This window comes from Myiozetetes cayanensis, unplaced genomic scaffold (genome assembly GCF_022539395.1).
Source record: "Myiozetetes cayanensis isolate MyiCay16 unplaced genomic scaffold, myiCay2020 scf5-8, whole genome shotgun sequence".
NCBI classification, from domain to species: domain Eukaryota; kingdom Metazoa; phylum Chordata; class Aves; order Passeriformes; family Tyrannidae; genus Myiozetetes; species Myiozetetes cayanensis.
The window spans coordinates 60,435,334-60,462,658 of record NW_026087742.1 but is presented as its reverse complement, the minus strand read 5'-3'; the positions used below and the strand labels follow the sequence as shown (position 1 = coordinate 60,462,658).

Here is a 27,325-nt window from a genome sequence, read left to right as displayed (position 1 = left end):
GCACTTCAAGTAAAAAGCATTAATTTTAACTTTAACTGTAGTCCCCCCATTTAAAAAAGCACCCCAGTCTTAGCAGAAAAAGCACAAGACTTTTAGACAAACAGGTTTATAAGGTTTATTTTCCATTGCACATACATGGATTATATACAAGTTAGTAACATAAGTTACTTCTTAATTTTCTAAAAGATTGTTACAGCAAACACTTGCCATTTTGAACCATCAAGTCAGAAATCAATCTAAAAAGGTAAATATGACAATATTTTAAAAACAAAACAAATTGCACTTGGTTAGGGAGAGTCAAATACAGGTTTGTCTATATGCTGTAACAAACTATATAGCAGGTAATATTACAGTTAGAAGTAGCTCTTGCAGTCCATTTGTACATTAATAATTCTTTTCAATTTTACTTATTTAAAAATTGGTGGATATTTCAAAGACTTCCTGTTCTTCCTAGTATTCAAGATTCATCACGTGAAATGCACTAGCAACTAAGTCTTTATACAATTGCTATTCAAAGATAAGAAGAACACCACACCTGAAAATAAGGAAAAAACTAAACCATATTGATTTTACATGTATCATGAGATGAAAAGTATGGAAGGTGTTCAGCAAGAAAGCCCTGTCCACTACTTACATAAAAGAAGATTTTAAAAAATAATCACTGCACACAATACAAAGGGTGGGGTCATACTGTAATTCTTAAGTCTCCTGTAACAGTAATATTCCTCCTTACTGTTCACAGATGAGCGTTTCCATAGCAAACCTGTTCTCAAAGTGTCGGATCTTTCGGCAATTGGCGGCTTCACGCTTCTGAATCCCTGTTGTATTTGTAAAGAACAACAGAGGGTAAACACAAGAGGGGGTGAGGTACATCAGAGACATAATAGTTTAACATTTGCTATGGTAAGATGTCACCAGAAATCAGAACTACCCCCTTTCAACTCACCCCTCAGAGGAAACACACACAGGCACACATTCAGATGTAGAGAATCAATAAGCAGGCAACGATTCTGAAGGTATGGTGAACCAAAGTGCAGTACCCAAACTGCCCAAATCCTACCCTGGCTAGTTTTTAACTCAATCAGTTCCCAATCTCCCTCTCCATGTGTCCGTAAAAATGCTTGTGAGAATGTATGAGAGGGAACAGAAATGGAATAAACAGCTATAAGCAAAAAAGAGTGGACTTGTAGTATTTAAACATTATCTTGGAATTGGGCAAGGATAGAATTTAACTAAATTTTAGCCACACCAATGCTGTCAACCTATGCTCATCATTTATTACTACAGGATAAACATACTGAGCTTTTGCTAGTAAGACCTTTTAATTTTCAAACATTTTTTCTGAATTTTTTCATAAAATGTTATTTCTTCTTTTTGTTTTCCGAAGCAGTCAGGTCCAACAATATGACTAAAGCAATCAAACTGCTTTGGTTTACACTTGCCCATCACATACTCACTAAACAACAACAGCAACCGAAAAAAAACCCCAAACAACCAAACAGCAGAAAAAACAACCAAAAAGCAAATCTGAGTAACATTTAAATGTAAATTTTAAGGCAATATTTAATAGCTTGTTAAGACCCTTCCAAATAATGTTTTTCAAACATTTTCCATGAAGAAGTACCAACCACTACAATTTTCCTGTGAAGACAACTCTTATTCACATTTCACTGATGCAAACAGGAAACTGTGGAACAATTTTTAATGACAGGAAGAACTTGCCATTCTGTACGTGGACTACAAGACTATAGGTTCTCATATATTAGAGGTCTTTCTTTGATTTTGGGTGGGGATGGGTCAAGAAACAAGATTAAAGAAGAGCATGAATGAAAGGCTGAACTCCAGAAAACAAGCCTGTGCGTGCACACACTCATTCTGGCACTCCAGGCTCACTGGAGCCTTGAGCACTTTTGCACAATGAAGTGACTAATTTCCATACCTACACAAGAAAATATCAGCTGTACTTAGTCCCACAGAGCAACTACTGCAGTAAGCAACCCTTGCTTTAATTACAGTCACTCCTTTCAACAAAGTCAATCCTACTTACTGAACTCAGGCATCACTGAACGTTTTGCTAACACACAGGACTGCAGGAGGAACACTTACCTTTCATGGCTTCTTTGCGCTGTAGTTTATAGGTTTCCTTGCCACGGCAGAGGCGGTAAATAAAGAATCCCAGCTGATCCACATTTTCAATGCGATCAGTAACGATCATCTGCTCATGAATCAAATAGGACTGGGGCAAGTATGTTCCAGCCTGTTGAACAAAAATATAACAGCTCTGTCAAAATCCATCTCTTCATGGTCTAAGTGCACAAGACACACTTTGTAATGTTTTTCTTTAACATGGCTGTGACATATCTTCTTTGAATTCTTTCAAAAGACCTATTACCCACGCAATTTTATTCTAAATGTGCAAGCTTCACTACACTACAGAAATACATAATGATTATATTCAAAAAAGTCACAAAACTTCCACGGGTGCATACACCCACCACCCTCCCGCCACGGTGACATCAGCCTTCAGCAGGTTTTTTTCCAGGTGTGCCCATTGTCACAGATCAGTCCTGCACTTATCATTCAAAGTTTTCACTTAATTAGTAACGAGCCAATAGAATGACTCTCAGGTAGGAGCTGGCACAAGCATGATCTACATGGAGAGACTCTTGCTGATGAAGCAGGCCAACTGCAGTGTACTCCAGCTGCAGTCCATGGGGTTGGGAAGCCTTGAACTTATTCACAGCATGGGTCACAATTCTCAAGACAAACCCTAAACAAGGCATCTAGCCAGGTAAGTTATTATGGTGACTCCCACTATCGTTTATATGGAAAGGTACTAGAAAGCCATGGTGGTACATCAGGTGTTTCATGGCAATACACTAAAAAAGGGAAGAGCCATGACGATATGCAAAGGCTTCCCAAGCCTTTTCTAATCCCTTCAGTGTTATTTCAGTGTTATCAGATGAAATGATGGTGGAATCCTGCTCTGTGCACACCTCACTGTACATGGCTGAAGATGCACAGACTTAGCTACCAGCCAATTTCTTAATACTACCACTGGCAAATAATCATCAATATTTAAAAATATTATTTCATTAAAGAAATCCTGTTAGAGTGGTTCTAATTTAGAGCAGTAGAGAAGGTGTTCCTTGATTTCTAAAAATAGAATGATTGCTTATTGTGAAAACATATTCAGCTTCTGTGGCGAAAGATGGCTGTATGTTTTATTGACAATAAACAACTTGAAATTTCCATTGCAAAACAAGACCATCTTGTCAGCCCCAGCAACATATTGAGAAGCTGATTAAATGCTATTCTCCTCAGTAAATAAAGGACTGCATAAAATTCGCTCTAAATCACAAATATTTTCTTCAGCACACATTATGAGGAAAACAACAGCAACTTTTTTTCTTTAAGTAAGAGCTTAGAAAACGTCATTCTCCCAAATTATCCCACTCATTATTTTTTAATAATTAAATCACTGTAAATTCCTGTATCATAACTCCTGCTCTCTTGAATTTCAGGAGAGAGCCCTGAGGGAGCTCCAGAGCAAAGCAGCAGCACAGGGCACTGGCAGAGTAGGCAGCAGTGCTGAGGACTTGGGGGCAGCCTGGAGGGACGCTCCTGGGCTCATGCCCTCCAAATCACAGGACTCCCCCAGCCACGTCCCAGTCCAGGAGGAGAGGGAGCTCAGTGCAGGAATCTCCTCTGCCCAGCTTCCGTAGAAGCAATCATCCAACACTGGGATCCAGCACAGCCGCAAATATCGTCATCTTTGAGACATCCTGTGCATCGTGTACAGTTAAAATTAGCCAGTTGGCTCAACAACAGGAACGAGGTGGGTGAGCAAATATACCTGGGTTTCAGCCTCATTTCCAAAAGAAAGGAGGCCTTTCATGTCTGCACATTCAAGCAAACTGTATCAATATAGAGAAATGTGGCTCTCAAAGCTAAAATTACAGCTTTTCTTAAAAAACAAACCAGCCCAGACAACCTCCATTTTCATAAAATGCCCTCTGCATGTAGTCACAGCTCATTTTAATGAAACTAGCACATCAATTTCATACATTTTTTCCTGGTGCAACCAGTGTGACTGCAGGACAGTTTTTACTCTCTTTGTGCATCAGCAGCGTAGTTTTCCAAATTTCAGTTACAAAACATTTAGCCTGATTTTCTGTGACATCAAATGCCCACAGCTTTTTGTTAATACAATGAGAATTAAACAGATGTCTCATAAAATTAGGGCACTCATTGTTTGGGACACTGATCAAAACAGTTTGCCTTTGCACAGATTTTCAGTTAAATGCATGATGCCTGGTTATCCTCTTACTCGTAAACCAAGCATATTTGATTTGGTATTAATGACAAACTAGGAAACTAACAGAAAGTAAAAAAAAAATGCGGGGTCACTGAGTTTTACAGACACCACATCATCCTTACGTACAGGAAATGAAAGTGTGGTTAAAGAACCAGTCTCAAAATAGGCAGCTAAAAAGCAGCGGAGGACTTACTTGTGAAGTAATTTTTCACATGGAATTTATTTATATATACAAACCACTCAGAAATGGCTAAAATGGTTCCTGGAGTCCTAATTCCAAAGCCTTTTTTGAAAGATGCAAACCCAGAGATGATGTAACAGTTCTTAATTTAAAAAGCCCAGTAAAATAAAATTCGAAACACTCTCCCCAAATCTTAAGGCACAAGTTAATCAACTCTCTTCCCCATCTGGACTGTTTTGCTGTTCTGTGAAGAAACCAGAAGGCTCAAAACCAAGGTAAATACTATTTAAATTTGCATTAAAAGCATACATATGTCAAAGTTTAAAAAACAAAGAAAGATTCATATTAAGTTAGTGAGAAACCCCATTAGATTATCTGCTTTGGCCTCCCTAATTTCACAGGCCATTGCATCTCACCCAGTTACCACGACTAATGGAACAGTGTGTCCCTTTGATGGTGACAAGTGAGGCGGCAGCAGCACCCTACGTCCAGCAGTAGTGTTCAATTATCAAACCCTGCCAGGAAGCATTTAGGAGCTCCCACAACATTACACTGAAAACCCATGTTTGGTTGTTCAGCAATTGTGGCATCTCAGTCTTTTCCACGGTCTTTGCAAGGACAACAAATCTTGATTCTCAAGGTCTGGTGCTCACAGGACCAGGAATCCGGCCTCTTGCTTAAACTGGCTTTGCTAATCATGCAGCTCACATCCTGATCAATCCTACAAAACCTCCCTGCAAAAAGGAAGGTCCATCTTAAGGCTGCTGGAAGCCTCATGAATTTCCATCACACCTAAGTGCCACATCCAATTTCCCTAAGCACACAGAAGAGATCCAATATGCCTCATGTACATCACCCTCAAGCCACTGGATCAAAGTAGGGACCAACCCTAGGGACCAGTTCTTTAAACAAGGCCCATGTTAAAAGGACTTCCCAGTCATCTGCTTCATTCCTCTCATCTAACCAGGCTTAGTCCAGCGCATCCATGCTCTGTGGAAATTTTAGTCACAGTGGATTGTAAATTAAAAAACACACAGACTATACCAAATAACCCAGGTATACCAAATTTACACAATTTTGTTAGCCAAATTTACAGCATTAAATAATAAAATCACATTTGTTTGACTTCCTCTGAATTAATAATTCATTCATGATTGTAGATCATTAACTAAGTAGGTTAGAGACTCTTTTTCTCTTTGCAAGGATCTCTAGTGATCAGTTAACTTTCTAACATATGCACCTTGTGCAAATGTCAGAGTTCTGCAGAAGCAAAAAATAAAAAGGAAAACATCTGCTTTTTTCCTGTCTTAAGAACAAATTACTTGTTACTTAATCGTACCTTGATATTGATGAGCAGCTCCAGGAAATTTTTTGGTGGCATAACAACTGAAGTGTTCAGAGGAATCACATAGCACTTATCCAGGCTAAGGTCAAGATAGGCAGTGAGTCTCTGTTGAGAAAATATTTATTTTAATCAAAATAACAAGAACATCGGAAAATTGACATACAGATCTTGCTGAAATGCTATTGCCTTATGCAGTTCTTCAAATTATTGTTTTGTTCACTGTAAAGTCTGTACAACAACTCCAATCTGAGGGTAGGTAAATGCAGAAATAACACAACCTTGATGAGAGTTTGTATCCACCACAGGGATTTGGGCAAGACAGCAGGTGATGAGTAGCTCAAATGCACTACAGCAATGAAACTACAAAAGTGTATCTGCACTGTTAAAGAAATAAGTTCAGTCTTTATTGCTGGTGCCTGTATTTTGAAACAACAGGGCAAAAGCCTTGCTCTAATCTCCCTGCTTTTATATTTTGTTATACTCTAAAGGGGAAATGCTGACAGTGTGAACAAAACACAGAAGGAAAGAAATACCATTACAGATAATATAACAAAAGTCCTTTTATTTTCAAAAATACTTCTGACTTGAAGAGTTAATCATTATTCTTAGTTCAACTGTTATCTTTATACTGCAGTATTTGCCATTATTTGATAAAAAGCTGAGGGAATTATCCTGATGAATCCTGTAGCTCTGTTCACTGAGCTGTGTTTCACTGCACCTGTTCTTGCTGAAGAAGACATTATTTCTAGCTGCTGAAAGCTCTGAGGCTGGGGATGTATATAAAATACTGAGCACCAAGAGCCCAACAGTCAAAATAGTACAGGACAGCAATCATCACTGCAACTAATCTCATTACATGGAAGCAAATGTTGTACCTGTGGCAAATGACACTAACAGCAAGGCCTTTATCTTATTGAATCAAAAAGTAAATTTCTAGTATTATATTGTTCTTTCTCACTTCTTGGATGCTGCTTTTTTTTTTTCCGTTTTCTAGTTTTTCCTCTTTAGAGTCTTTGTTCTAACTCTTAACAGATGCTCCCTAAATATATTCAGAAATACTTTTAAATTACATAGCTCGAGCAAGCAATGTTTTCCTCTAAATCTGGTTATGAATATTTGATAGATAGAACTTGTTTTGCCTGAAAAACTTTGAACTCTGAAGTTTGCATTAAAAAAAAATAGGACACTTCCCTATTCTTCTTTTTCAGCCTTGCTAAAAAAGCTGTTCAGCAAAGTCTTCAAATGTTCACAGAAATTTAGCTTCCTGAAAACCAGGTGTACATTTCATTGCCATATATCAGCTCCAATCACGTGGATACAGAAAAGGAGGGCTTCTAATTGTTTCACAGCTGCTGTTCATACTAAGAGCCATAGGCCTGTCAACTGCCTTAACAAAAATTTATTACCATGATTCCTATCAATCAAGGTTATTCCTTCAAAAAAAGGAAGAAACAGCTAGAAGTGCTTTGATGTCCTAGTTCAGTGCCTCTAGAAATCATAGTAGCCCATAGTGCACAAAGAAATTAAACTTTGGCTAGGCTTCCTATGGCATCTGGAAAATGAGCTCTCTTCCACGGTCGGTCAACTTGTCATTTCCTTCCCTTTCTGCTGCTGCTTTGGGGTTTTGAGCCATGTTAAGAGAGCACCTCTGGGGGTGCTTGAACACACCTCGTGACATCAGATGCAATCAGCCTCTGCAAGCTGACCTCAAAGCTATGACAGCCCTTTACAAACTTTCCTCCTCACCACAGCAGTTGGTCAAATTCTGGCCCAGTGAACTTCGCCAAGCAAGAAGTATATTCTCTTAACTTCCTCATACTGAAGAAAGGAAATAGGTCCAAGATTTTTCCCATTCTAAAAACAAATGATGGTTTACATACTTCCTCACAATGATTGTATAATGCTGTACTTTGTATGCCCAGTTAATAATTGCTTGCAGCCTGCTGCTGATCAAAACATTTCTGCCGCCTCGTTCACCTTTCACTTTCCCCAACCACAATAATGAGAGAGTACATTTATCAGGATGACTGAGGGGGAACATTTTTCAAGTTTTAAATGCTTTAAAACTTCTTCAGAAATGTTTCTTACCCGGTGGAAGTCATGGACTATATCAGCAGGATCACTGTCGGCAAATTCAGGGACTGGCACACTGATAAACTCAACATCTTCTTCCTCCAGGATCTGAATGTTTTGCTCAATTGTGTGGTAGCGAGCACTCTGAGCCTGTGCCCCAGCCTCAGGTAAACTTAAACCATCTTCAATGTACTTTATTCCACAGAAATACACACCACCCTGCTAAAAATAGTTAACAACCCAGCAACAAAAACATCAGTAACCTAGAAGACTAAAACTAATATACTCAAAGCATTGCAAAGAAGAAAAACTTGTCAGGGTAGGTGAAATTTTTTCCCTACGCCAAAGTAGGAGCCAGTTGCTATCTACAACAGGACCATGGCTAAAACTTTGATTGTACTCAACTCAAAGGGAGTTCTTCCCTTGAATTCAAGGAAAACAGGATCCCATAAACAGGTTCTTAAAATCTAGTCTTACATGTATTTTTAGAAAGACAATGAAGTTCCTACATCTATATGCATATTATTAAATTATGATCTAACTGTAGTCAAAATTACAATTTAGAAGTAGTCATCCAAATCACCTTTAAAAAGCAAGTCTAACTCTTTAGTCCTGCTTGCAGCAGAGGGTTGATCCAGATGACTTCAAGACTTTTCTTCCAACCTCGATTATATTGTGAAATTGCTTAGTTTTACAAGACTTCAAAAGTTTTGGAAGTCAGTTTCCAAAATAATTTTTCAACAGTTTTAAAAGACAAAACAGTAATAAAAAGAAATTAAAACAACTAGTTTGTGTCCTTCTGTCACAGTACACATGGCAAGTTGTCTAAGTGAAGTGTATCATAAAGTCCTGAGTCAGAGGAAGTCATATACCAAAATTATAGGCCAGATAGTTTCAGAAATATGCAACTTATGCATACGCACATGCCATCAATTTGAAGTTTTGCATTAAAAACATGTCTTCAGTGCAAGGTTAGCTCAATTCCTGAATGCTTCCTTCAAGCCAGATCTGACTCAGAGACAAGTACCACAGGTTTGAATTAAATGGCACTTTCAATTTCACTTTACTGGCGTGTGAAAGGTGGAGCAGCCCAGTGCATTAGAAATACAGCAGGCCTTCAGCTACTCGGCTTCTTAATCCACCAAGATACACTATGCTGTTTAAGCATCATTTGCAACACCACTGCTCCCCCGTAAATTTGTTTAATGTGATAGCCAAAGAGACTATAAACTGCAAAGCCAGCTAGAATTTCTCAAGTTTAATCACTTTGCCTTCCACATTAGCAGCTACTAAAATGGGGAAAAAACAACAATCCTGGTATCAGGGACAAGAACAAGAATTTCTACCTTATAATTATGTGCACTACCAGTGGGCTAGAGGGATTCATGTTTTGCTTACACTCTCCCTTTCTGACTCTGTGATCTTGCAACCCCAGCAGTTTCTGAAGCAGGGAGGGTGTGCTCGCACCACTTGGGCAACAGCCCAGCACATCCAGCACTGCCCAGTGACAACTGCCTGCAAGGGAGACAATGTTTAAATCAGATCTCCCATGTTTCAGGTAAATGCTCCATTTCCCTGGCACCACTGCCTTCACAGGGCTCCTCTTGCAGTGGTGCCATTTGTTAAAAGACTGAAAATACATTTTGTTAGAGATCTAATCTTGTCATCACGGATTCAACTTGACAGAGCATGTTTAAACCACGGTGACTGTGCTATTCCCAAGTCCCCTGCAGGGCCCATATTTCTTTTCCCTGTGGAGGCTAGGAAAGAGAAGAGTCACTGTGTTGCTTTGACAAGCAGTCCCTTCCCTGTGCATTAGCAGTACCACATGTGTTAGGAAACCTGGGATCAAACAAAGAGGCTTTCAAGGGGTTAATCCACCTCCAACATTTGGCACTGTAAAAGAGGAATGAGAGCAGATGAAAATCTGGGACACCACTGGGGTTCATAAACCCAAGTTCTATTTAGATAACAATCTTTTCTCTGCAAAGTAAGGTTTTCAAAGTGCTGCTCCCTTTTATTTGTCAGCTTCACTTCCGCCCTCCTCTGCTGATCTGTAACTTCAGAGCAGCCCTTACCACTGGCCTTTAGAAAAGCTGAAGTTTTGGAAAGAGAAAAATATTTTGTTCCTTTAGTTTAGTCTGCTGCTCCTCTTCTAAATGTAATGCAGAAAAACAGTCTGTTACTCCACTTCCCACAGATAAAAACATTAACACAACCCTCTCATTACAAGTATGTGACTTACCTGGAATGCAAAATATTTGTACAGATAGGCACCACCCAGGATCACACCAGCCAGCATAAAGGCCAATCCAAAGCACATGCACCAGCACCAGGCCCTCCTCTGCCCAACAGGCACAGCATCCTCAGGGTCCTGCAAGGCATCAGAGAGGGACCTTCAACACACTGTTCCCATGACAGGTATGAGAGCAGATACTTCAGGCCCAGCAAGTACAAACACTGCATCCACCAGAAAAGGCTGTATGCACTTTATCGAAATTGTTTGGAAATTTATTGTATTTGGCAAAGTTTAAAACAGGTCTATTTAAGTTGAGGTTTAGTAAAACTTGTACTATTAGTCACTTTTAATGCCATTGCCACCGATTAAACCAGTAGACTAAAGATATAATAAAAACTCCCGAGATACCTAATAACACACAGTGAGCCAGCTACTTCACAGATTGCAGACAGAAAAATATCCATTCTCAGGCAACCTCCACGCAACAACAGCAGAGTGAGGAAGTCAATTCAGAAAGGTCAGATTCTTTTTTACCTCAGTATATGCAATTTAAATTAACTTGAAGAATGAACAAAATATCAAAGTAGCAGAACATATCCTTTCCTAAGTTGTTCCATCGGGTCGAAAGAGGCTTTACCACAGCTGGCAGAATGGTAAAAATGGGAATAAAAACAACATGCTTTGTAAGCTGTTGTTAAGGAAGCTTTCTGCTCTAAGACAGCATTTGCCATGCCTCTATCTGCTGTTTGTGTAATACTAAAGGAATGACAGGATGTTTCCCCTTTGGGGCACTAGTTTGCATAACCATGCAGTCCCCACAGGCATCCTAAGCAATACACTGCTGCTTGCAAAATCTTTCCTCTATCAGCCACATTACAATGTTCTTTTCTCCTCCAAGTGTCTGCATAACTCACACCCAAAGGAAAAAAAAAAAAAAGAAAATCCAACTTTGATTCACCCTGTTCCAAGTCATAATAATCCTGGGAAAATATCTGAATTCAAATAAATACAGAGAAATTAATTACATCTTTGCAACCAAAAAACAACAGCACAGAATGATGATCAGGGCAAAATCATTAAAACCAAATGAATAAAAACCACCAAACCAGAAAACTGAGGAAGAGTATGAGCTTGAGAAGGCTTTGATAGCTAAGGTTGTTAGTCAATGTTGTGCTTCATGGTTTTGGGTTTTTTGCAGTATTTGCTAAATATAAACGATTTTGCATGTGAACAAAGTTGTGGGTGTAGTCCCCATGCCGTCTTTGTCCAGTTAGAAAGTAATTCCACTTATTTGGAGACACCTAATGGAGAGAGGACTCTTCCTGTAAATGATGGGAGAAAGTGGCACTTCTTTGGAATGACTCATCCCAGCCATCTTAGAGAAGGAGAAGCAGCATTTTGGAGGGACTTACTTCCTTTCCACTGATTATAGAGGGAAATTCCTTGGTTAACAAATTAGGTACCTAATTCATATGCACTAAAATTAAGTGATGTGAAACCCACCTTTACAGTACACTGCAATTATCTTTCATACCAAAGTGGCAATGCAGCTTCTTTGCCAGGCAATGGCTGCTAAAATCTGGTTCAGAAATATCTGGAGTCAAACTGAAGATATTTCACAGATTTTGTTTTACATTACCTTGCTAACTACTGCAGTAAATCAGATTGCGAAATCTCCATCTTTGGAGGTTTTCAAGACTCAACCATAGAAAGCCATGGCTAATCTTGCTTTGGCAACCATCCTGTTTCTAAAGGGAGGCTGGAGCCGATGACTTCCAGAAGCCACTTCCAACCAACATTTCTGGGATACATTACAAGATAAAGTGATTTTGGCAAGAAAACATTTGCTGTTGACTGAGAAAGCAGAATGTAAGGACAAGTAAGAACTCTACAGTTTTTACATTACTAATTACTTAAGGAACTCAGTGTAAAAATTACAGGATTTCTAGCTTCCTGATTTTTAACCTGGTTGCTTGCAAAGACTCAGAACAGGACATAATACCCATGCTAAGCTAATTAACTCTCAGGTCAGGTTGAGAGTCACTGTGGACTCTTCTATAAATCATCTCAATTATAAATCTAAACCAGGTAAACCAAGGATTTTTATGTTGCCCTGTATCATTAGGTAACTATTTCCCTAGATATTTCAAAGCTTAAAGGACACACCGTTGAAACGTTTTAAAATAGCTGTCATTTAAACCACTGTAAGTTAATGTCAGAAAATGGGATAGCAAACTGACTCTGGGATACAATGTCAAAATATTCCCTAAACCTGAATATAAAGAGAATCTTTCTTCTTTCTCAGTACTGCTTTTATCCTACACACCTTTTTTTCTCCGAGCACAATTACCCACTAGTGTAATAATCTTCCATTTTTACATTATTTTTTAAGTTCAGAAACACAAACATGCATTTGGGAAATGGTGCAGAAGGCATACACAGTGTGAGCACCTACTGGAAATGGGAATTAATGCTAGATTAATTTTACATAGTCCAAAAAAATAATCAGACAAAACAAGGTAACTTTTACATTTCACCATGCTAGAAGAAACCTTAAGGACAAGTTTTTCACTATTCCAACGTAAATAATTTTGCTTTGATATGTAAGATGACAGGTGTAAACAACAGGTTTAATACAACTCTCTTATCCTTTACCAGCAGTTAAATGTTATCATTATTATTTCTGAAAGAATCCCTAGTGGTGGCATGTCAATCTATTTTGTATTTGTACTTGCCTATTGCACTGATTTGTCCCCAGCCTACTGAAAACAGCCCACGGAATTTAGAGCAAGAGTTCAAGCCCAGTTTAGGTTCTTGCTTAGGAGAATGCGTAAATGCACAGCACCTGATTACAGAGAAAAACTGAGACTGACAACACTGAAAACATTTTATGCTACTGAAAGAGAACACAGGATTGATTTCCTAAGCTGAAAACTAAGTATATTACCAAGCAGTTTAAAAACAGCTTAAATTAAAATATTATAAATAACTTACTGAAGCTAAATTATACTCATATTACTAGCTGCACCGTGGCTAAGCTCTCTAAGCTTTTGTATTGTTGCCGTGACAGCTTAGTTTGGACTGCATTGACCCAAAAGAATAATTTGTCCCTTGCTATATAAATCTGACCCTCTGCACTGCAAGAGAACAAAGTGCAATAGATGCTCACCCTCCTTCCAGGTAACTCATGTTCCGAAGGAGAACACATTAAGTGAAAGTAGATTCCCAGTTGGAGGGACATTGCTGAATTAGCACTTCTCCCCACATGGTTACAACTGCCAGAGCACAACGTGAGATTGCAGCCTCACTGACTAATTTTTCTCTAGGCCAGCTTTCCACTGACAGAGGTATCTGGCAAAAGGAAGCCTCGTGTACTTGAGGTGAAGACTGACCTCTAAAAATATGCCTCTCTACTTTTGTAAGCAGTGATAATTAATCATTAATGTTACAGTCCTTTTCTTTCCCCTCTTCTGTTTCATCCCTGCCCTGGGTACTTTCAACTCTCTCGTGAATCCTCAGCCTTAAGATGATGCCACAGAACTCATCTTTTCCGATGCAAAATGCCTTAGGAGGAACTGGATGCAAGCCCAAAACTGGCTTGTTTCCCTTGATGAGCTGATTGTTCTAATTGGAAAACATTTGATTAGCCTATTTCCCATGGACAAGACAGGAAACAGAAGCATCTCTCTGCCACTTGAACATTAAATACTACAGTGTTAAAATTAAATGGTTCAGAACTTCCCAAACTCAGTAGCTTCAAGCTCTTGCAGGAACAATTTTCCTGCAGATAGAAAATCAGAAGCAATAAATTCTGTATTATTTGAGACTCACAAGATTTATATCTAGAGTTCTCACAAGGAAGTTAATGCAGATTTCAGTACAGATCCCTTCATCAATGACCACAGTAGGTAGTGTAAAGCTGCTGTCTTGTTACTGAAACCATGAAACACTTCGCAGATGGACAGATGATACCACAAACTATTTACCAAAGCACCACTCAACTACAGAGAGTTCTTCACAAGAACATCTTTAAGATAATTAGCATTAACTGTTCTGCAGTAGGTTAAAAGAAAAAAAATTAATACCCGTTTAAACATGCAAACATTAGCAGTTATTAATGGCTACTAGCCATATATGCTCTTGCTCTTTTCAGTTCAATTTTAATGCTACTTTTTCTTTCTTTAAATAAATCCTGAATTTCAGAATGACCAAATTCATGTTTGGGGTAGTATGACAAATTTATTCTAAGAAGCTCCAACACTGAGCCACAAATATGTATAATTAGACTTGGTAATTACTTAGATTTTCCCCTTGTGGCTTTTTGTACATAGTGGAATATAATTGCTTTAACATTATAAAAGTAAAGCAGTCTAAAAACTTACAAGGCATATGTCTAGCTCATATTAAAATGAGTGAGATTATCAGACCTTATGCCTTTGCAGAAATTAAGGACACATCAATGATATGATTAAAAAAAAAAATTAAAACGAATCAGTTAGCTAATAATCCACCTAAACCAGGTATGATGGACAATATGCTGTGGGAAGTCCAGAATACTGAATGACTGCTAAACAGCTACGCAAAAGATAATGTCCCCAGTTTAAAAATAGATATGATAGCAATACAAGCAATTTTGGGAGGGGGAAATGTCTTTGAGAACCAACACACAGTCTTTGATTCACAGAGAAACCAGATGCAGAGTATTGCTGGGTATTACAAATATTACTAAAAATGTCTACAGCATAATACACAAAATGTCCATAATAATGAAGGTGAGAATAACATCTACTATATATATGTGTGTGTGTATATGTATATATATATATATATATACACACACACATATAAAAGCTTACAGTTACTGTGGGTAAAACTGGCTGGAAGCTGTTCAGAACAGTTTTCTTTTGAGGTCCTTAGTATGCCACTTAGTTCACATGGATGGACAGAATACAGTGGAGCAGACTGAGCTTCCTAAATCCAAATATTGACCAACTGCAGCTTTAATTAGTGGAACAGGAAGAAGGGAAGTTAATGATGACTCCCTAAAAGTGTTTTTTAATGAGAGCCTAAAAAGTCTTGAAAGAAAATACTGACCAACGGCTGTATAAACTGAATCCTGTTGGTCAGGCTCACCTGCTCTGACTTGTAAATCTGACATCTGCAGAAAAGACGGTCCATTTAAAATGAACTAAATTATGGAAGAGCTCTGCATTCCTTCAATGGCATTCCTGCCTGGAGACTGCTCCAAGCCTGGTATTCTATTTATTACTTATTGCAGATGGGAAATTAAGGCAGGCTTTTGCAAGACTCCTCACTTGGCAGATGATGCAAATCTGTAAGGCCATAGTACTGATCTGCCTCTCAAGCAGTAATTTTATGCTTACTAATAAAATCAAATTTAAATTTTAAGTACAATGATCTTTTAACTTGCCATTTGGAAAAAAACACTCTATATACAATAGATGGTTCAGAGATTTCTCGCTTATCCAACAAACAAGCTATGGTTGTTTATGTGCAGTTGATATCTGAACACTGCAACCCTTCTGTGGCAGCACTGCCAGTTCCTCTTCTGTCACAATAGACAGGGACTTGTCCATCTGGCCAAAGGCTCTCTGCCTGAAGAATAGCATGAAAACCAGAACTTAGTTCTACTGCTGTTTGTTGTAGTCACATAGCCTGAAAAAACAAGGAGATTAATCAGAATTAACTATTAGGTAGTTTGTATTTTTAAACTCCTCCTTCTGTATTTCTAATATCTGTATATGGTCTTTGAAATAATATTGTAAATGCAAAATATGTTATACAGCATTGGGAAATCCAGAAGTGAGAAGAAAATACATTTTAAGAGCTTTACCAAGTTCAAAATCCAAAGTCAATTTTCATATTACTTGAATGCTACCTTTCATCAAATGATGGGGGAGTTTTATGAAAAATGAGGTATCTATCAAATGACTCATTTCACGGTTCAAACATCGTAACTATAACAGAATAAAAACATTAGTATAAGCAGCCAGCTCAAAATCATCTTAGAAAGGGAATCATCGCTGATGGGTAGGAAAGGAGCTGCAGGTGCATGTATTGGGAAAGACAGAGGTGAAGAGAGAACAAAAATCGGAATGCAGACAAGAGAAGGGCAGCAGGAAATAAAACTAGAGAGAAACATCATAGAAAATGAAGAGTTCAATTTCCCTGCAGGAAGTAAAGGAAAATTACAACTGTAAAGTGAATGTAAAGGACGTGAATCAGCAGTTCACCTACAGCTACGTGATAGAGGGAAAACCAAAAACATGTCCTGAAGAGTAATCCTGCAACTAACTGACATGAGTAATCCTGATTTACCTAAATACTGCCTTCATTTCTGAGAAAAGAGACTGCAAAAATTGATGGGAGCCAACAATTAAAAAGGATGGGTAAAGAAGGAAAAGGCCTTTGGTTAGACTGCTGCTTTGGTTAAACTTTGGAGTAGCGTTAAGAGTAGATTGTTAGCTTTGGTCTTACACAGATTAGAAAGTGGTATGGGAGGGAAGGAAGGTGGAGTGTGTGTGACACACCCAGACGTGCTTAAATGGCCTCAAAGTTCTGTCTCTGTAGACCAGGCAAAGTCTTTGTTTGTGCACATGCACAACTTCTGGCTATATCCTCAAACCAAGCTGTCTACAACAACTGTACAAATAACCACACACAATGTATTTTACTGTTTTCTTCAAACTGTGTTCCCCCAGATTGTTCCTCTTCTCTGTCCAGTTCCAAGATCCACAAACTTCCTTCTCTTGCCACTAAACCCAGTGGTTTCAAGTCTTCCTATAACTTCCTCCTTGTCCTGTGTCTATGCCCCCTGCATCTTTCCCCACCCCAAAGCAGAGTTCTCCAGTCTCTGCCATGTACTGAGTAACTGGGCACACCTTGTTTCCCTTTCCTCCTTTCATCACTGCCACCAAATAAACCTTTCACCACATCAGTGTGCTACGCTCTGGTGAAGAGGAGCTGGGCTGTGGCCACAGAAGCGCTCTGTACTTTGACCTGCCACACCAGCCAGCACTCTTGTGCCTCTTTACTGTAAACGCTCAGGGGTAAGGACTGCTCTCTCTTTTCTTTCTGTACAGAGATTAGTACAACAGGATTTTAACACCCCCTTACACTCCTTCTGAACATGAGGAAACACTTTTTTTACTGTGAGTGTTACCAAATGCTGGCACAGCTCCCCCAGGGAGGTTGTGGAGATATCACCCTTGGAGATATTCAGAACCTGACTGAAGACGGTCCCACGGTCCCAAGGAACCAGCTCCAGGTGGCCCTGCTAGAGCTGCCGGGGTGGGGGGAGGTGACCTCCAGAGGCCTCTTCCAATACCAACCATTCTGTGACACATATCTACAGTTTTTAAGTAACACTAACACTATACAGGGTAAGGATTAATAAATAAACTCAACCACTGGCTTCATTACAGAAAAAATACCCTCCCGGACTGCTGGGTCTCTGCTAGACAAGCAACAAAGCTCCACACATCCTTAATTTTCTTTGCTTTGGGGTTTTATCATTCTTCTGCCATTTCCCCCATACACACACACATGAAAACTTCAACAAAACCTACATTTGGAAAAATGTCTTGTCTTTAAATGTCTGGATGCTGAATACAAAAGTTCTTGTGCCACTGACTATCAGAGAAATCCATAACTGCCACTGTCCTATACTGAATACAAAGAGTTTTCATAAGCTTGGCTAGTGAAGAGGTGGTGGAAGTCACATTTATTTATATGATATAATAATGTTGCTGAATTTATCGATGCGTTTTCATCAAGTAAGATGCTGGAGATTTGTTCTGCATTCAACACTTACTTTTCTCAAGTATTTATAAAAAAGATAAGTGTTCTGGTGCAAGTTTGCAAGTCCTAGACCAAAACATGCAGGTGAAAGTTTGTCTACATATCTGGCAAGAGGTGCCTGAGGGACGTGTATTTATTTTAAACAAAAACCCTCAAACCAAAGAGGTCATATGGGACATTTTTCAGAACGCATTTTGCTTTCAGAAAACAAAAACACTACACCCTTTACAGTTACAGCATGTCAAACACGGCATTTCATTAAACTGTCCAATTTTGAGAAACACTTCATTTTTAAACATCACAAAAAACAACCCTTTCCCCACTTGCATTCTTTGACTTACAACTGACTTACATTCTCCTGTTCTTATAAAAAGTACACTAAATCAATCTATAACTTTAATGCAGTATTTCTCTCATCTTTATCCTGAATTAGATCAATGTTTGAAAACAGGAACTTAGAAGGCTCCTATTGCACTTAAAATGGATCAATACTAAATTATCTCTTTGACCTTGATTGTTCTAGTTCCTGTCTCTCTTATCCTGCTCACTTCTTTTATCTGAAATTTCTCTGCTTTTTTCCTACAGCTGCCTGAATCTCAGACATCAGTATGATAGAACACCATGTGGATTTAACCTAGATTTCTCTCAAGGCTATTTTCCCAAGCGACATTGGCTCTTTCACCCAAGAGATCTCATTAGCATGCACATATGCGCCACTGAGCCTCAGAATTTAATAACTCTATTCCCAGTTCAGCCACAGATGGTATGTCATCTCAAGCAAGTTACAAATGCTGTGTCTCAGTTTCTCTCAAAAGCAGAATCCAGCATCACTGAAAACACTTGTGAGGTCTGTAGTCCAGCCTTTTGCTCTAAATGAGGGTGGATTCTGAAGCCTGTCCAGGTTGCTCAGAGCTCTTGTCCAAGATTGAAAACCTATCAGGCTGACACTTCAAAGCTTCTCTGGGTAACCTCCTCAGAAGCATTCAATTCTCCTCAGACTGAAAAATATTTTGCTTATACCAATTAGAGGCTCTCCTTTTTCAGTTTATGACCACTGTTTTTTCAGTCACCTGCCCAGGTGTTGGGAGGCTGCTGTGACATCCCCCTGCTGAGTTTCATCTCCAGGTCGAACAAGCCCCATTCCCTTGGCCACTCCTCACAGGGCATATGCTCCAGACTCTGACCATCATGGTGGCCCCTCCTGGACTTGCACCAGTTTGTGACTGTCTTTTTTTGGATCAGAAAGCTCTCAGCCCAGCTGATGGTCCACCAGAAGCCCTGGGTCTTTCTCATGCAGAGCAGCTTCCTAGCCAGGTGATCCCCTGCCTGTCCTGATGGAGGGAACGAGTCTTCTCCAGGTAGAGGACTTTGTATTTGCATTTCTTATTTCTGAAACTCAGGAGATTTTGTTCAGCCCATTAGCGTAGCCTGCTGGTGTTTTTCTAAATGGGAGCCCCGTCCTCAAACAAATATACCCTGCTAATACATACATTAGAGAATTAAGGTGCATAGTACCTGTACGGCAAGCAGAGTTCTCCGAGTGAAAACCATTCTATATGCAAATACCAAATAGCATTTAATTGTAGCACTTATGAGTATCAGCACAGAAGAGCTGACCTTGAAAGGCTTATATTTGATTATGTCCCCTTTCTAGGAAAAACTGTTGTAAAAACTGTTGTAACCAACTACAGGGCTTCACTGCAATTAGACTATTCAAAGCCTGAGGTGGAGCACACACTCCAGTGCCCAACACCTGGCTGCATCACACCCTGCACAATCACAGACGATGGCCATTGTTCAAACACCTCACCAAGAGAACTTCACGAAACTCAAACTTCAGGCAAGACAACTCATCACCCTCTAAAGCAATCTCAAAAGGTTTTGTTTGGCCTCCTACGCTGCACAGGGTACTACATGTATTAAGTGCAAGGGTTTTCTATTTCTCTGTAGACTTTATCTTTTAAAATAAATAAATACATAAATAAGTAGGCCTTGGTGATTCAGCAACTATATGAGATCCACCCCAGAGATCATGGACACCTCCCAGTTATGATCTCCCCAGCATATTCTTTTTTCACAGTCATTCCACTCTCTCATTCTACCCTCAAAGGAGCAGAAAGCTGCCATCAAAAGCAGCTGTTTGCTGAACCCTAGGAAGAAGACAACCACAAATTAACCCAGGATTTGCATTCAAGGAACTCTACTCTTAAAATGCCTGTGGGTTTTATTTTTATGTGTGTGTATATATATATATTTACATACTTAATAATATATAAACTTTATAAGAATATTTGTATACACATACTGACACTATTATATGGAAAGGACAAACAAGATACCAATTTTTTTTTTTCACAATCTCTATAGTAACTGTCGGGCAAATATTACTTTGCCATTTTTTGATGGGGAATTTTGCTTGTAGACGACACTTTGATCCCTCAGAAAGAACCTATGTTTCTCTGTATGTCTATTGTCATCCAAACCCTACTTAGGCCACGTCATGTCTGCCACAAAACCATTTCTGACTTCACTGCAGAGCTTAATCTTATTAATTATCTCATTCCTTTGGTTTACCACATCTGTAAAATTAGGACAGATATCCGAGTTTTATAAATTAGCATGCTTTTCATCTGTAGATTCAAAGTAATTTCCACTGAGGATAAAAAGCAGTACATAAATAGTAAGAAAATGAATGTTGTATTATTCATACAGATCAAGAGAGTAAAAGCAGATAATACTAACCTTTGTCAATCATAGCATACGGGGGGATGGGGAGAAAAAATGGGGAAAAAAAAAGGAATCTGTGCAACAGCTAACAAAACACATAATTACATATCCCAGCTGTAGTTATGTTTTAAATATGTCATAATGTTTTTGGAAGCACAGAATAAAGAACTTTTAAAACTACTAGGACTTAAAAATGCAGCATTTGCTTTTGAAGGTATTTCCTGAGAGTCACAGAAAAGACTATTTTCTTCGTATGTAAGCTATTTGGTGCCTGTAGCTAGTGGCTACTGGAGAGAAAATACATATAATGCCGACAAATATTCCAAAACTGCAACTGCAGAAGAATTAACTGAAAACATTACTGGAGGTAAGTATGCTTACCATTCTTACACTGTCCCCAAAAGACCTGTAGCATCAACATTTACTAAAATGCTGATAAGAAAAAAAAAGGGGGGGGAAAAATGCAAGTAACAAAAAATATAATTTGAGTCTATAAAAACAAAACTGTTAAGATTATACTTGCAACTGCAAATGTTTCATTAAAACACTTAACATGAAAACAATATATATACTATATTTGGAAATTAAACCTTTCTTGAAATAGATGTTCATATTTTGATTAAATATTCATTATAATGGAAGGAGTCTAAACCATTTCCCTTGAAAACACTGTTGATGCCAAGAAAATTTTCTTTCAAATGTTTTTCACAGTAAAGCTCAGCGTTTCATTTTGACCCACATCTTCAGAAATTAACTAATTTAATTTGAGCTTTCCCACTGAATAGAACTTTGGTTCCAACAGCCTCTTAAGGGGTATTCTTCACACTACTATACAATGTTAATATCCAAACTAGTTTCTTGGAGCTTATCAGAAAGACAAGACTATTGCAATACAGAAGGACAGGAGTGAACATAAAAGGAGTGCTTATGGCACTTACTATATGACTACAGCACAGGACAGTTTTTCTAAATATCGCACTATATAAAGCTTCATCTAATTACAGACTTTTCCACATGACGATGTTAACTTCTACAAATACATTTTTAGGGCAATGGGCCTCAGCCAAGTAAAACTTTGTTAATCTGGAAAGAGAAACTATTCAGAACTGCATAAAGCATTTGCATTGTCTCTGTAGTCATCCCTGCAGTGAATTCACATGAGCTGTAAGGTACAGCCATCAGCTCCTGCTCAGTCAGCCAAAAGCACAAATGATACAAATAACTGACACAGCAGTTATCACAAAGGTCTGGCATTAAATATCATTCTACTGGGAAATGGTTGTATTTCCCAACCAAGGCTTTGTATTTGTTATTCAGGTCAGGAAGTTATGAGAAACAGAAAAGGAAGTGAGATACAGAGCACTGACAGAACTCCTCTGTCCCACAGGTTCATTTCCATTGCTGGGGGGATGGGAATGGCACAAGCTCTTCCAGATCACTTTTTGAACTTTCTAGCTTCTAATTCCAAATCCTGAAACACACTTAAAAATAGCAAGAGATTGTCAGAGGAGCACCACAAACTTTTAAAGATCTTGTTTTTTAGTATCTCTCAAAGGCTGGCAACCTCTAAGGAATAGCTTTAGGAGCCAAATGTCTCAAGATCACAGTTACCTTATTATCAGGAAGCTGTACTACTTAACCAGTAGCACAGATTCACCAAGTAAAAGGATGCAGGCAATGACATCAGCCACAAGCCTTCTTTTCTTTTGAAGTGTTCCTCATTAACAACACAAATTTTGTTCAATAAACTCAGTTTATCCTAATTTATGTTTGCAGGTATGCACAAAGTCAAATGAAGTAACAGAACCCTGGGTACCCTTGTGCCTGAAACTGGGAGGTTTTTTCATCTCTGGTTTGCTGGGTTTCCATTAAAATCTTAGCAATGTCTCGAAGGAGAAGGGGGAAAGAATTCAGTTTGTTAGGATTTTTTACCTCTGGTCCTCCTTTAAATAATCATGCCTTAATCCACAATGATCTGACATATAGCAGAAGCTGGTTGGTTTAATGACCTAGTTGCATCACAGAAAATACGGGAAAATACAAAGACTGCTCTTTCCCCAGTGGCGACTGGTGAAAGGCCTGTAGAAAATTTGTCTGGAGGAAGCCTATAAAGGGAATAAGGAAGCTCCTCCAAGAAAAAAAGAAACAAAACCCAAAAAAAAACCCAACCCTTAACCATCTAACTACAGACATGTCCCATAAAGTGGGAAAACATGCTTTTCTGACAGCAAACCAATAAGGAAATGACTATTTATTTATGTGTGTGTACTAACATCTGTAACACATAAATATGTTACATAGTACTTATATATAAACTGCAAAGTTAACATCCTTATTTCAGACACATCTAACACCAATAACATAAAATCTAAGGGGGTTTCTGCATAGCAAAATAGTGCTTATTAGTTGCTCAACATATTTCCCAGGTGGATCCCCTCACTCTATGTTAAAAATGCCTATTTTAGTACACTTTAGGAAAGATTAAGCTAAAGTGAAAAAAAGAGATTAATTTTAAAGGTCGGAGTAATAACGTTCTCAGAAGGAATAAATGCAAAAAGCTGCTGCTTTTAAAATTCTTAATATTTACACTTTCACACTGAACTCTCTGCAGATACAGTTATCCAAAGGTCAGCTACAATTCATAGGGGTGAACCCACAGCTTCCCTGCCCAAAGCTGCCTGTGGTAAAGATGCACTGCATTGAGCACCCCCAGATAAAAAATACAGTTTCAAAATGTTGCCACCTACTGCAAACACAGAAGGGAGCAACAGCCTGAGAGCTATGGAGGGCTCAAAGATCTTTGGGGAGGGCCTAATCTATTGAATCGCCTCTGCAAAATGTCTGAAGACTTCAACTGTGCTCAGAACCATCTTTGGCTCTCCAAAGACCTATTGTAGGGAGAAATGTTAAAATACCACACATTGTTTGTTTGTTGGGAAACTGGGTCATAAAATACCCTACTGTGAAGACAGTGAGCAAAGTGGAGAATTAAATGTGGCCTGAGAACCTTCACTAAGAATATTCTGTATTTTGGTCAAGAACTGTGGCAAAGAACTACCGTTTTTAAGTCAGTAAGAGAGTTTTAATGGCTGCCTACAGTAAGTATGGAGATGCTTTCAAAACACAGCATGTAATACTGATGATTTATGCAGAGACAGGATTAGCACTCTTGATTTTTAAACTCCTTTTAAAGTAACATACTCCAGTGCATAAGATCATTGCCTTCTGCAAAAGCTTTTAAGCTGTTGTTCCCATGACATATTCCCTACTCTTCTTGCATCTTCTCTTACCTTCCCCAATTTATTTCCTATTGGTACCTGCATCAGAGGTTACTGAGCAAATTTTGGCAAGATCAGAGTATTTCTATGCATATTTTGGCTGCAAACACTCTTTAATAAGTCCTTGGAAGATTATGTATTTGAGAGTAATTTTGTGATTGTAGAGTTGCACTCTTCAAGACATGGTGCTGGGAAAAGCATCAGAACAAGACTGTTCAAAGAACTAGCTCAAAAACTCAATCCATTAATTTCTATTTTCTGGACATTTCAGAGCATTTGTCTGTTTTCACTAATATCAACCGGTTTACTAATACCTCTTGCTCAAATCTTTGGTAGGTTTTTGATAATAAAACTCTGAATGTACAATTCTTCTGATCCTCTTCCACTGTTATGGTTTTCCCTTTACTTCAGTCCAGAACGCCTCCCAGGACTTTCTTTATAAAAGAAAGCTTCATAAAATGTTGTTATATTTTTCATGTTTACAGTTGCAATCTAAATCTATTTATTTTCCTAGAGAAACAATGTAGCAGAAGGAAAAACAAATGTCCAACATATGCTGGCTTGGATATGTGACTTTTTCAATCTACCAGAATTCACTCTTCCAGTATACATTCCCACACTGTCTTCAAACCTCACTTTTCCAGCAATGAAGTGATATGAATAATACATCTGTCAGATGTGGTTTATTTTCCCCCTTTCCTCCAAAGAACCGCATAGGCAGCTGAAGTTGTGGAGCGGGAGGGGCAAGATCTGTTTCTAATGCAACTGTTTTAGAGAAGGCAAAGTTCAAAGAGCCTATCTTGCACTTACCTCAAAGGTATCAAGTTTTACAAGGGCCCTCAGTTCCTTTATTTTGTCCTAAGATCTGAGAATAAACTACCAGCATTGAAGAACCACATACCTCTAGAGCTACATGACATAATTTGTTCCACTATTGTTAATCCTGCATGGATTGCACAGCATTTTTTACTAAACTACAGATGACACTACTGTTCTCAGATACACTTTTATTTATGCTCCAAAACACACAATCCAAAAAAAAAAACCTTAGTCAAGAGAATTTTGCAAACTGTTAGGTGCAGGTCTGCAGTCCTGCAGAGAAAAGACCGAAATGTGTCAAGGAGAATGTCAAAGACTTGATGTCCCTTAAGAGCATTCATCTGCTTTTCAAATTTTCATCTGTACTGAGCGTCTGCTCCTAGAATTCTATTTAAGGACTGGTTTACGCTTTGTTAAGGTACGTTCATCCCCTGACAACAGTGCAAGAACTTTTAAGTAGCTACTGTGAGACCAGACCACCTTTTGACCTGGTTAATAAATGTTTACAAGTCTCATTTCTAGACAAGGAAAGCACTACTAAGACCTGGACAAAGCTAAGGCAGATCCTGTACCTCATCCTCAGCTGCAAGAATTTACAGCTCTGCGTTAAGGAAATCATATTCAAATGACACGCTTCCGTCAGTATCTGGACAGGGTCAGAAGGATTTGTTCCCTAGTGTACAATTAGCCAGATGTATTTTGTTTGCTTAGCAGTAGGAAAAACAAGCCCAATATGGTAGGCTGTCTGGAAACAAACATCACCCAGGGCAGGTCTGGATTCCCAGATAGTATGAAAACCCCATGTAGCTTGTTTCTCCCTTACGTGCTTGGTGTTAAACTGACCACCAAACCTGGGGTCAAGAACTCTATAGCTCAATCTGGGCTCAGGGAAGCCACGACTTTCTAGAGAATGGCACTCCTGCTATGAATAGGAAGCACTTAACAGATTTCCCATAATTGCAGACAATTTGGTAACAATACTGTCTCATCTGTTGTGGTACACTGTTTTATTAAGTCTCACTTAAATACTTTGGTCAGAGTTTTATTTGTAAGTGCAGTACGTTCAGTAGAAGTGTGAAATTTAACCACTTGCTGTACCAGGAAGATGTCACTAGAAACACCTTGGTGGTTCCTGAAACGACAACGGATTCTGCAGGCGAAGAACCTGGCCCCATCAAAATCACAGCAAAACCTGCACGAAGGCACAACTTCATGCTACAAACTGTCTTCCTAGGCAGAAGTTCATCATGAAGATTTAGAAAATTAACAAACACTGTCGCTTTTGCAGAGCAAATCTGGTAATTCACAGGCCTGATGCACAAGAAGTTGTGAAACCAAATGAAAACATCAAGACATGCTGTTTATGTGCAACTGACCATGTTTTAAGTTTTCATTCGCTTTTCAAAGAGCTTAAAGCAAAGTACCTTACTCCTAATTAAGGAGTAGTTTTGATTACTGGAGCATAAAAATTGCAACCAAAACCCTTTATATTCTAGGCAGTTTTGCACTTCAAAAACTTTAAAAGCCGCTGCTGTTTTGTGCTTCGTTGCTGTTTGCAGAGGGGAGGCGACAGCAGCGCCTGGAGTTTGGGTGCTGTTTTGGGGTGGGGGGAGGCAGCTCTTTGTTCCTTTATTTAAGCCAGCGCCAAGTTCCGAGGCGAAGTTCTCGGTATCGCACAACCACCAGGCTCTGCGAACACGCTGCGGCACAAGCTCGGCCAAACCCCCAACTTCACCCTCGCCAAGCTCTCCCTCGCCCCGAAGCCTTTGGGGTCCGGGAGCAAGCCCGCAGCCCGCCGGACTGAGCCGTGCGGCCAGGGGGGATCGCATGCGGTGGGAAGACCAGGCACGATGCGCCTTCTGCACGCAAAGCAGCTCCCACCGCCGACCCGAGCACAGCGAGGGGGCTGAGGGTGCGGGCCGGCAGCCGGCCCTAAAAGCCGAGTTGGCCGCGGTCCATGAGCTGTCGGAGCTAACAAAAACAAACAAACAAACAAAAAAATTAAACCAGAACCACCACAGAGATCCCCGGAGTCGGAAGAAGCGGAGCTGCAAAGCTCGTTCCCTGTCAGCCATTTTAGAAGCGTGAGCCGAGCGGGGCGCACCGCAGCGCAGCTTTCCCCGCTGGCCCGCCCGCGGTTCACCGCCGCGGGCAAGGGGCGCACAAAGAGCAGCATCGTCCCCGCCGCGCTCCCCTCGCCGGGCGGCCCCGCGGAGCGGAGCAGAGCGCCCGGCACCATCCGCAGCAGGGCCGGCCCCGGCGCCTCGGTGCCCCCGCCGCCCTCACCTTGGTGTCCGGCGGCAGGATCAGCACCTGGCTGTTCTCCTCCTCCTTCTTCGCCGCCTCCTTCTGCGCCAACGCGGAGTTGAACGACACCTTCACCATGGCCGGTTCTCAGCGCTCCGCAGGCAGGAGAAAGAGGACGAGAAGCAGCCCGCACCGGCAGAGCCTCGCAGGCTGTCTCCTGCCTCGCCGACCCCCCGCTGCCGCCCCTCAGCGACTGCCACCCCCGTCCCCTTGTCAG

At 39.7% G+C, this 27,325-nt stretch overlaps 1 protein-coding gene across 2 annotated transcripts; it reads right to left on the bottom strand.

The window, feature by feature from the left end:
• Window positions 1-90: 90 nt before the first annotated feature.
• On the bottom strand, window positions 91-27,325 carry ITM2B (integral membrane protein 2B). 2 transcript variants are annotated; one of them, XM_050333088.1, is made up of 6 exons: window positions 27,088-27,325; window positions 10,163-10,291; window positions 7,933-8,139; window positions 5,839-5,949; window positions 2,107-2,257; window positions 91-818 (listed from the first exon to the last, which is right to left on the bottom strand). In XM_050333088.1, the coding sequence occupies exons 1-6, from the start codon at window positions 27,184-27,186 to the stop codon at window positions 730-732; spliced, it is 786 nt and encodes a 261-aa protein (XP_050189045.1). In that variant the 5' UTR covers window positions 27,187-27,325; the 3' UTR covers window positions 91-729. The 2 variants fall into 2 exon arrangements, with proteins under 2 accessions (XP_050189045.1, XP_050189046.1); XM_050333089.1 differs by having other exon boundaries at window positions 7,933-8,136; window positions 27,088-27,298.

Excerpts from the sequence above, each read along its gene's own strand:
- ITM2B (XM_050333088.1), bottom strand. The coding sequence starts at position 27,186 with ATGGTGAAGGTGTCGTTCAACTCCGCGTTGGCGCAGAAGGAGGCGGCG. Across the intron at positions 8,140-10,162 it reads ACAAATATTTTGCATTCCAG|CAGGGTGGTGTGTATTTCTG; the intron begins GTAAGTCACATA and ends AACTATTTTTAG. Across the intron at positions 2,258-5,838 it reads AGCTGCTCATCAATATCAAG|GCTGGAACATACTTGCCCCA; the intron begins GTACGATTAAGT and ends TTTGTTCAACAG.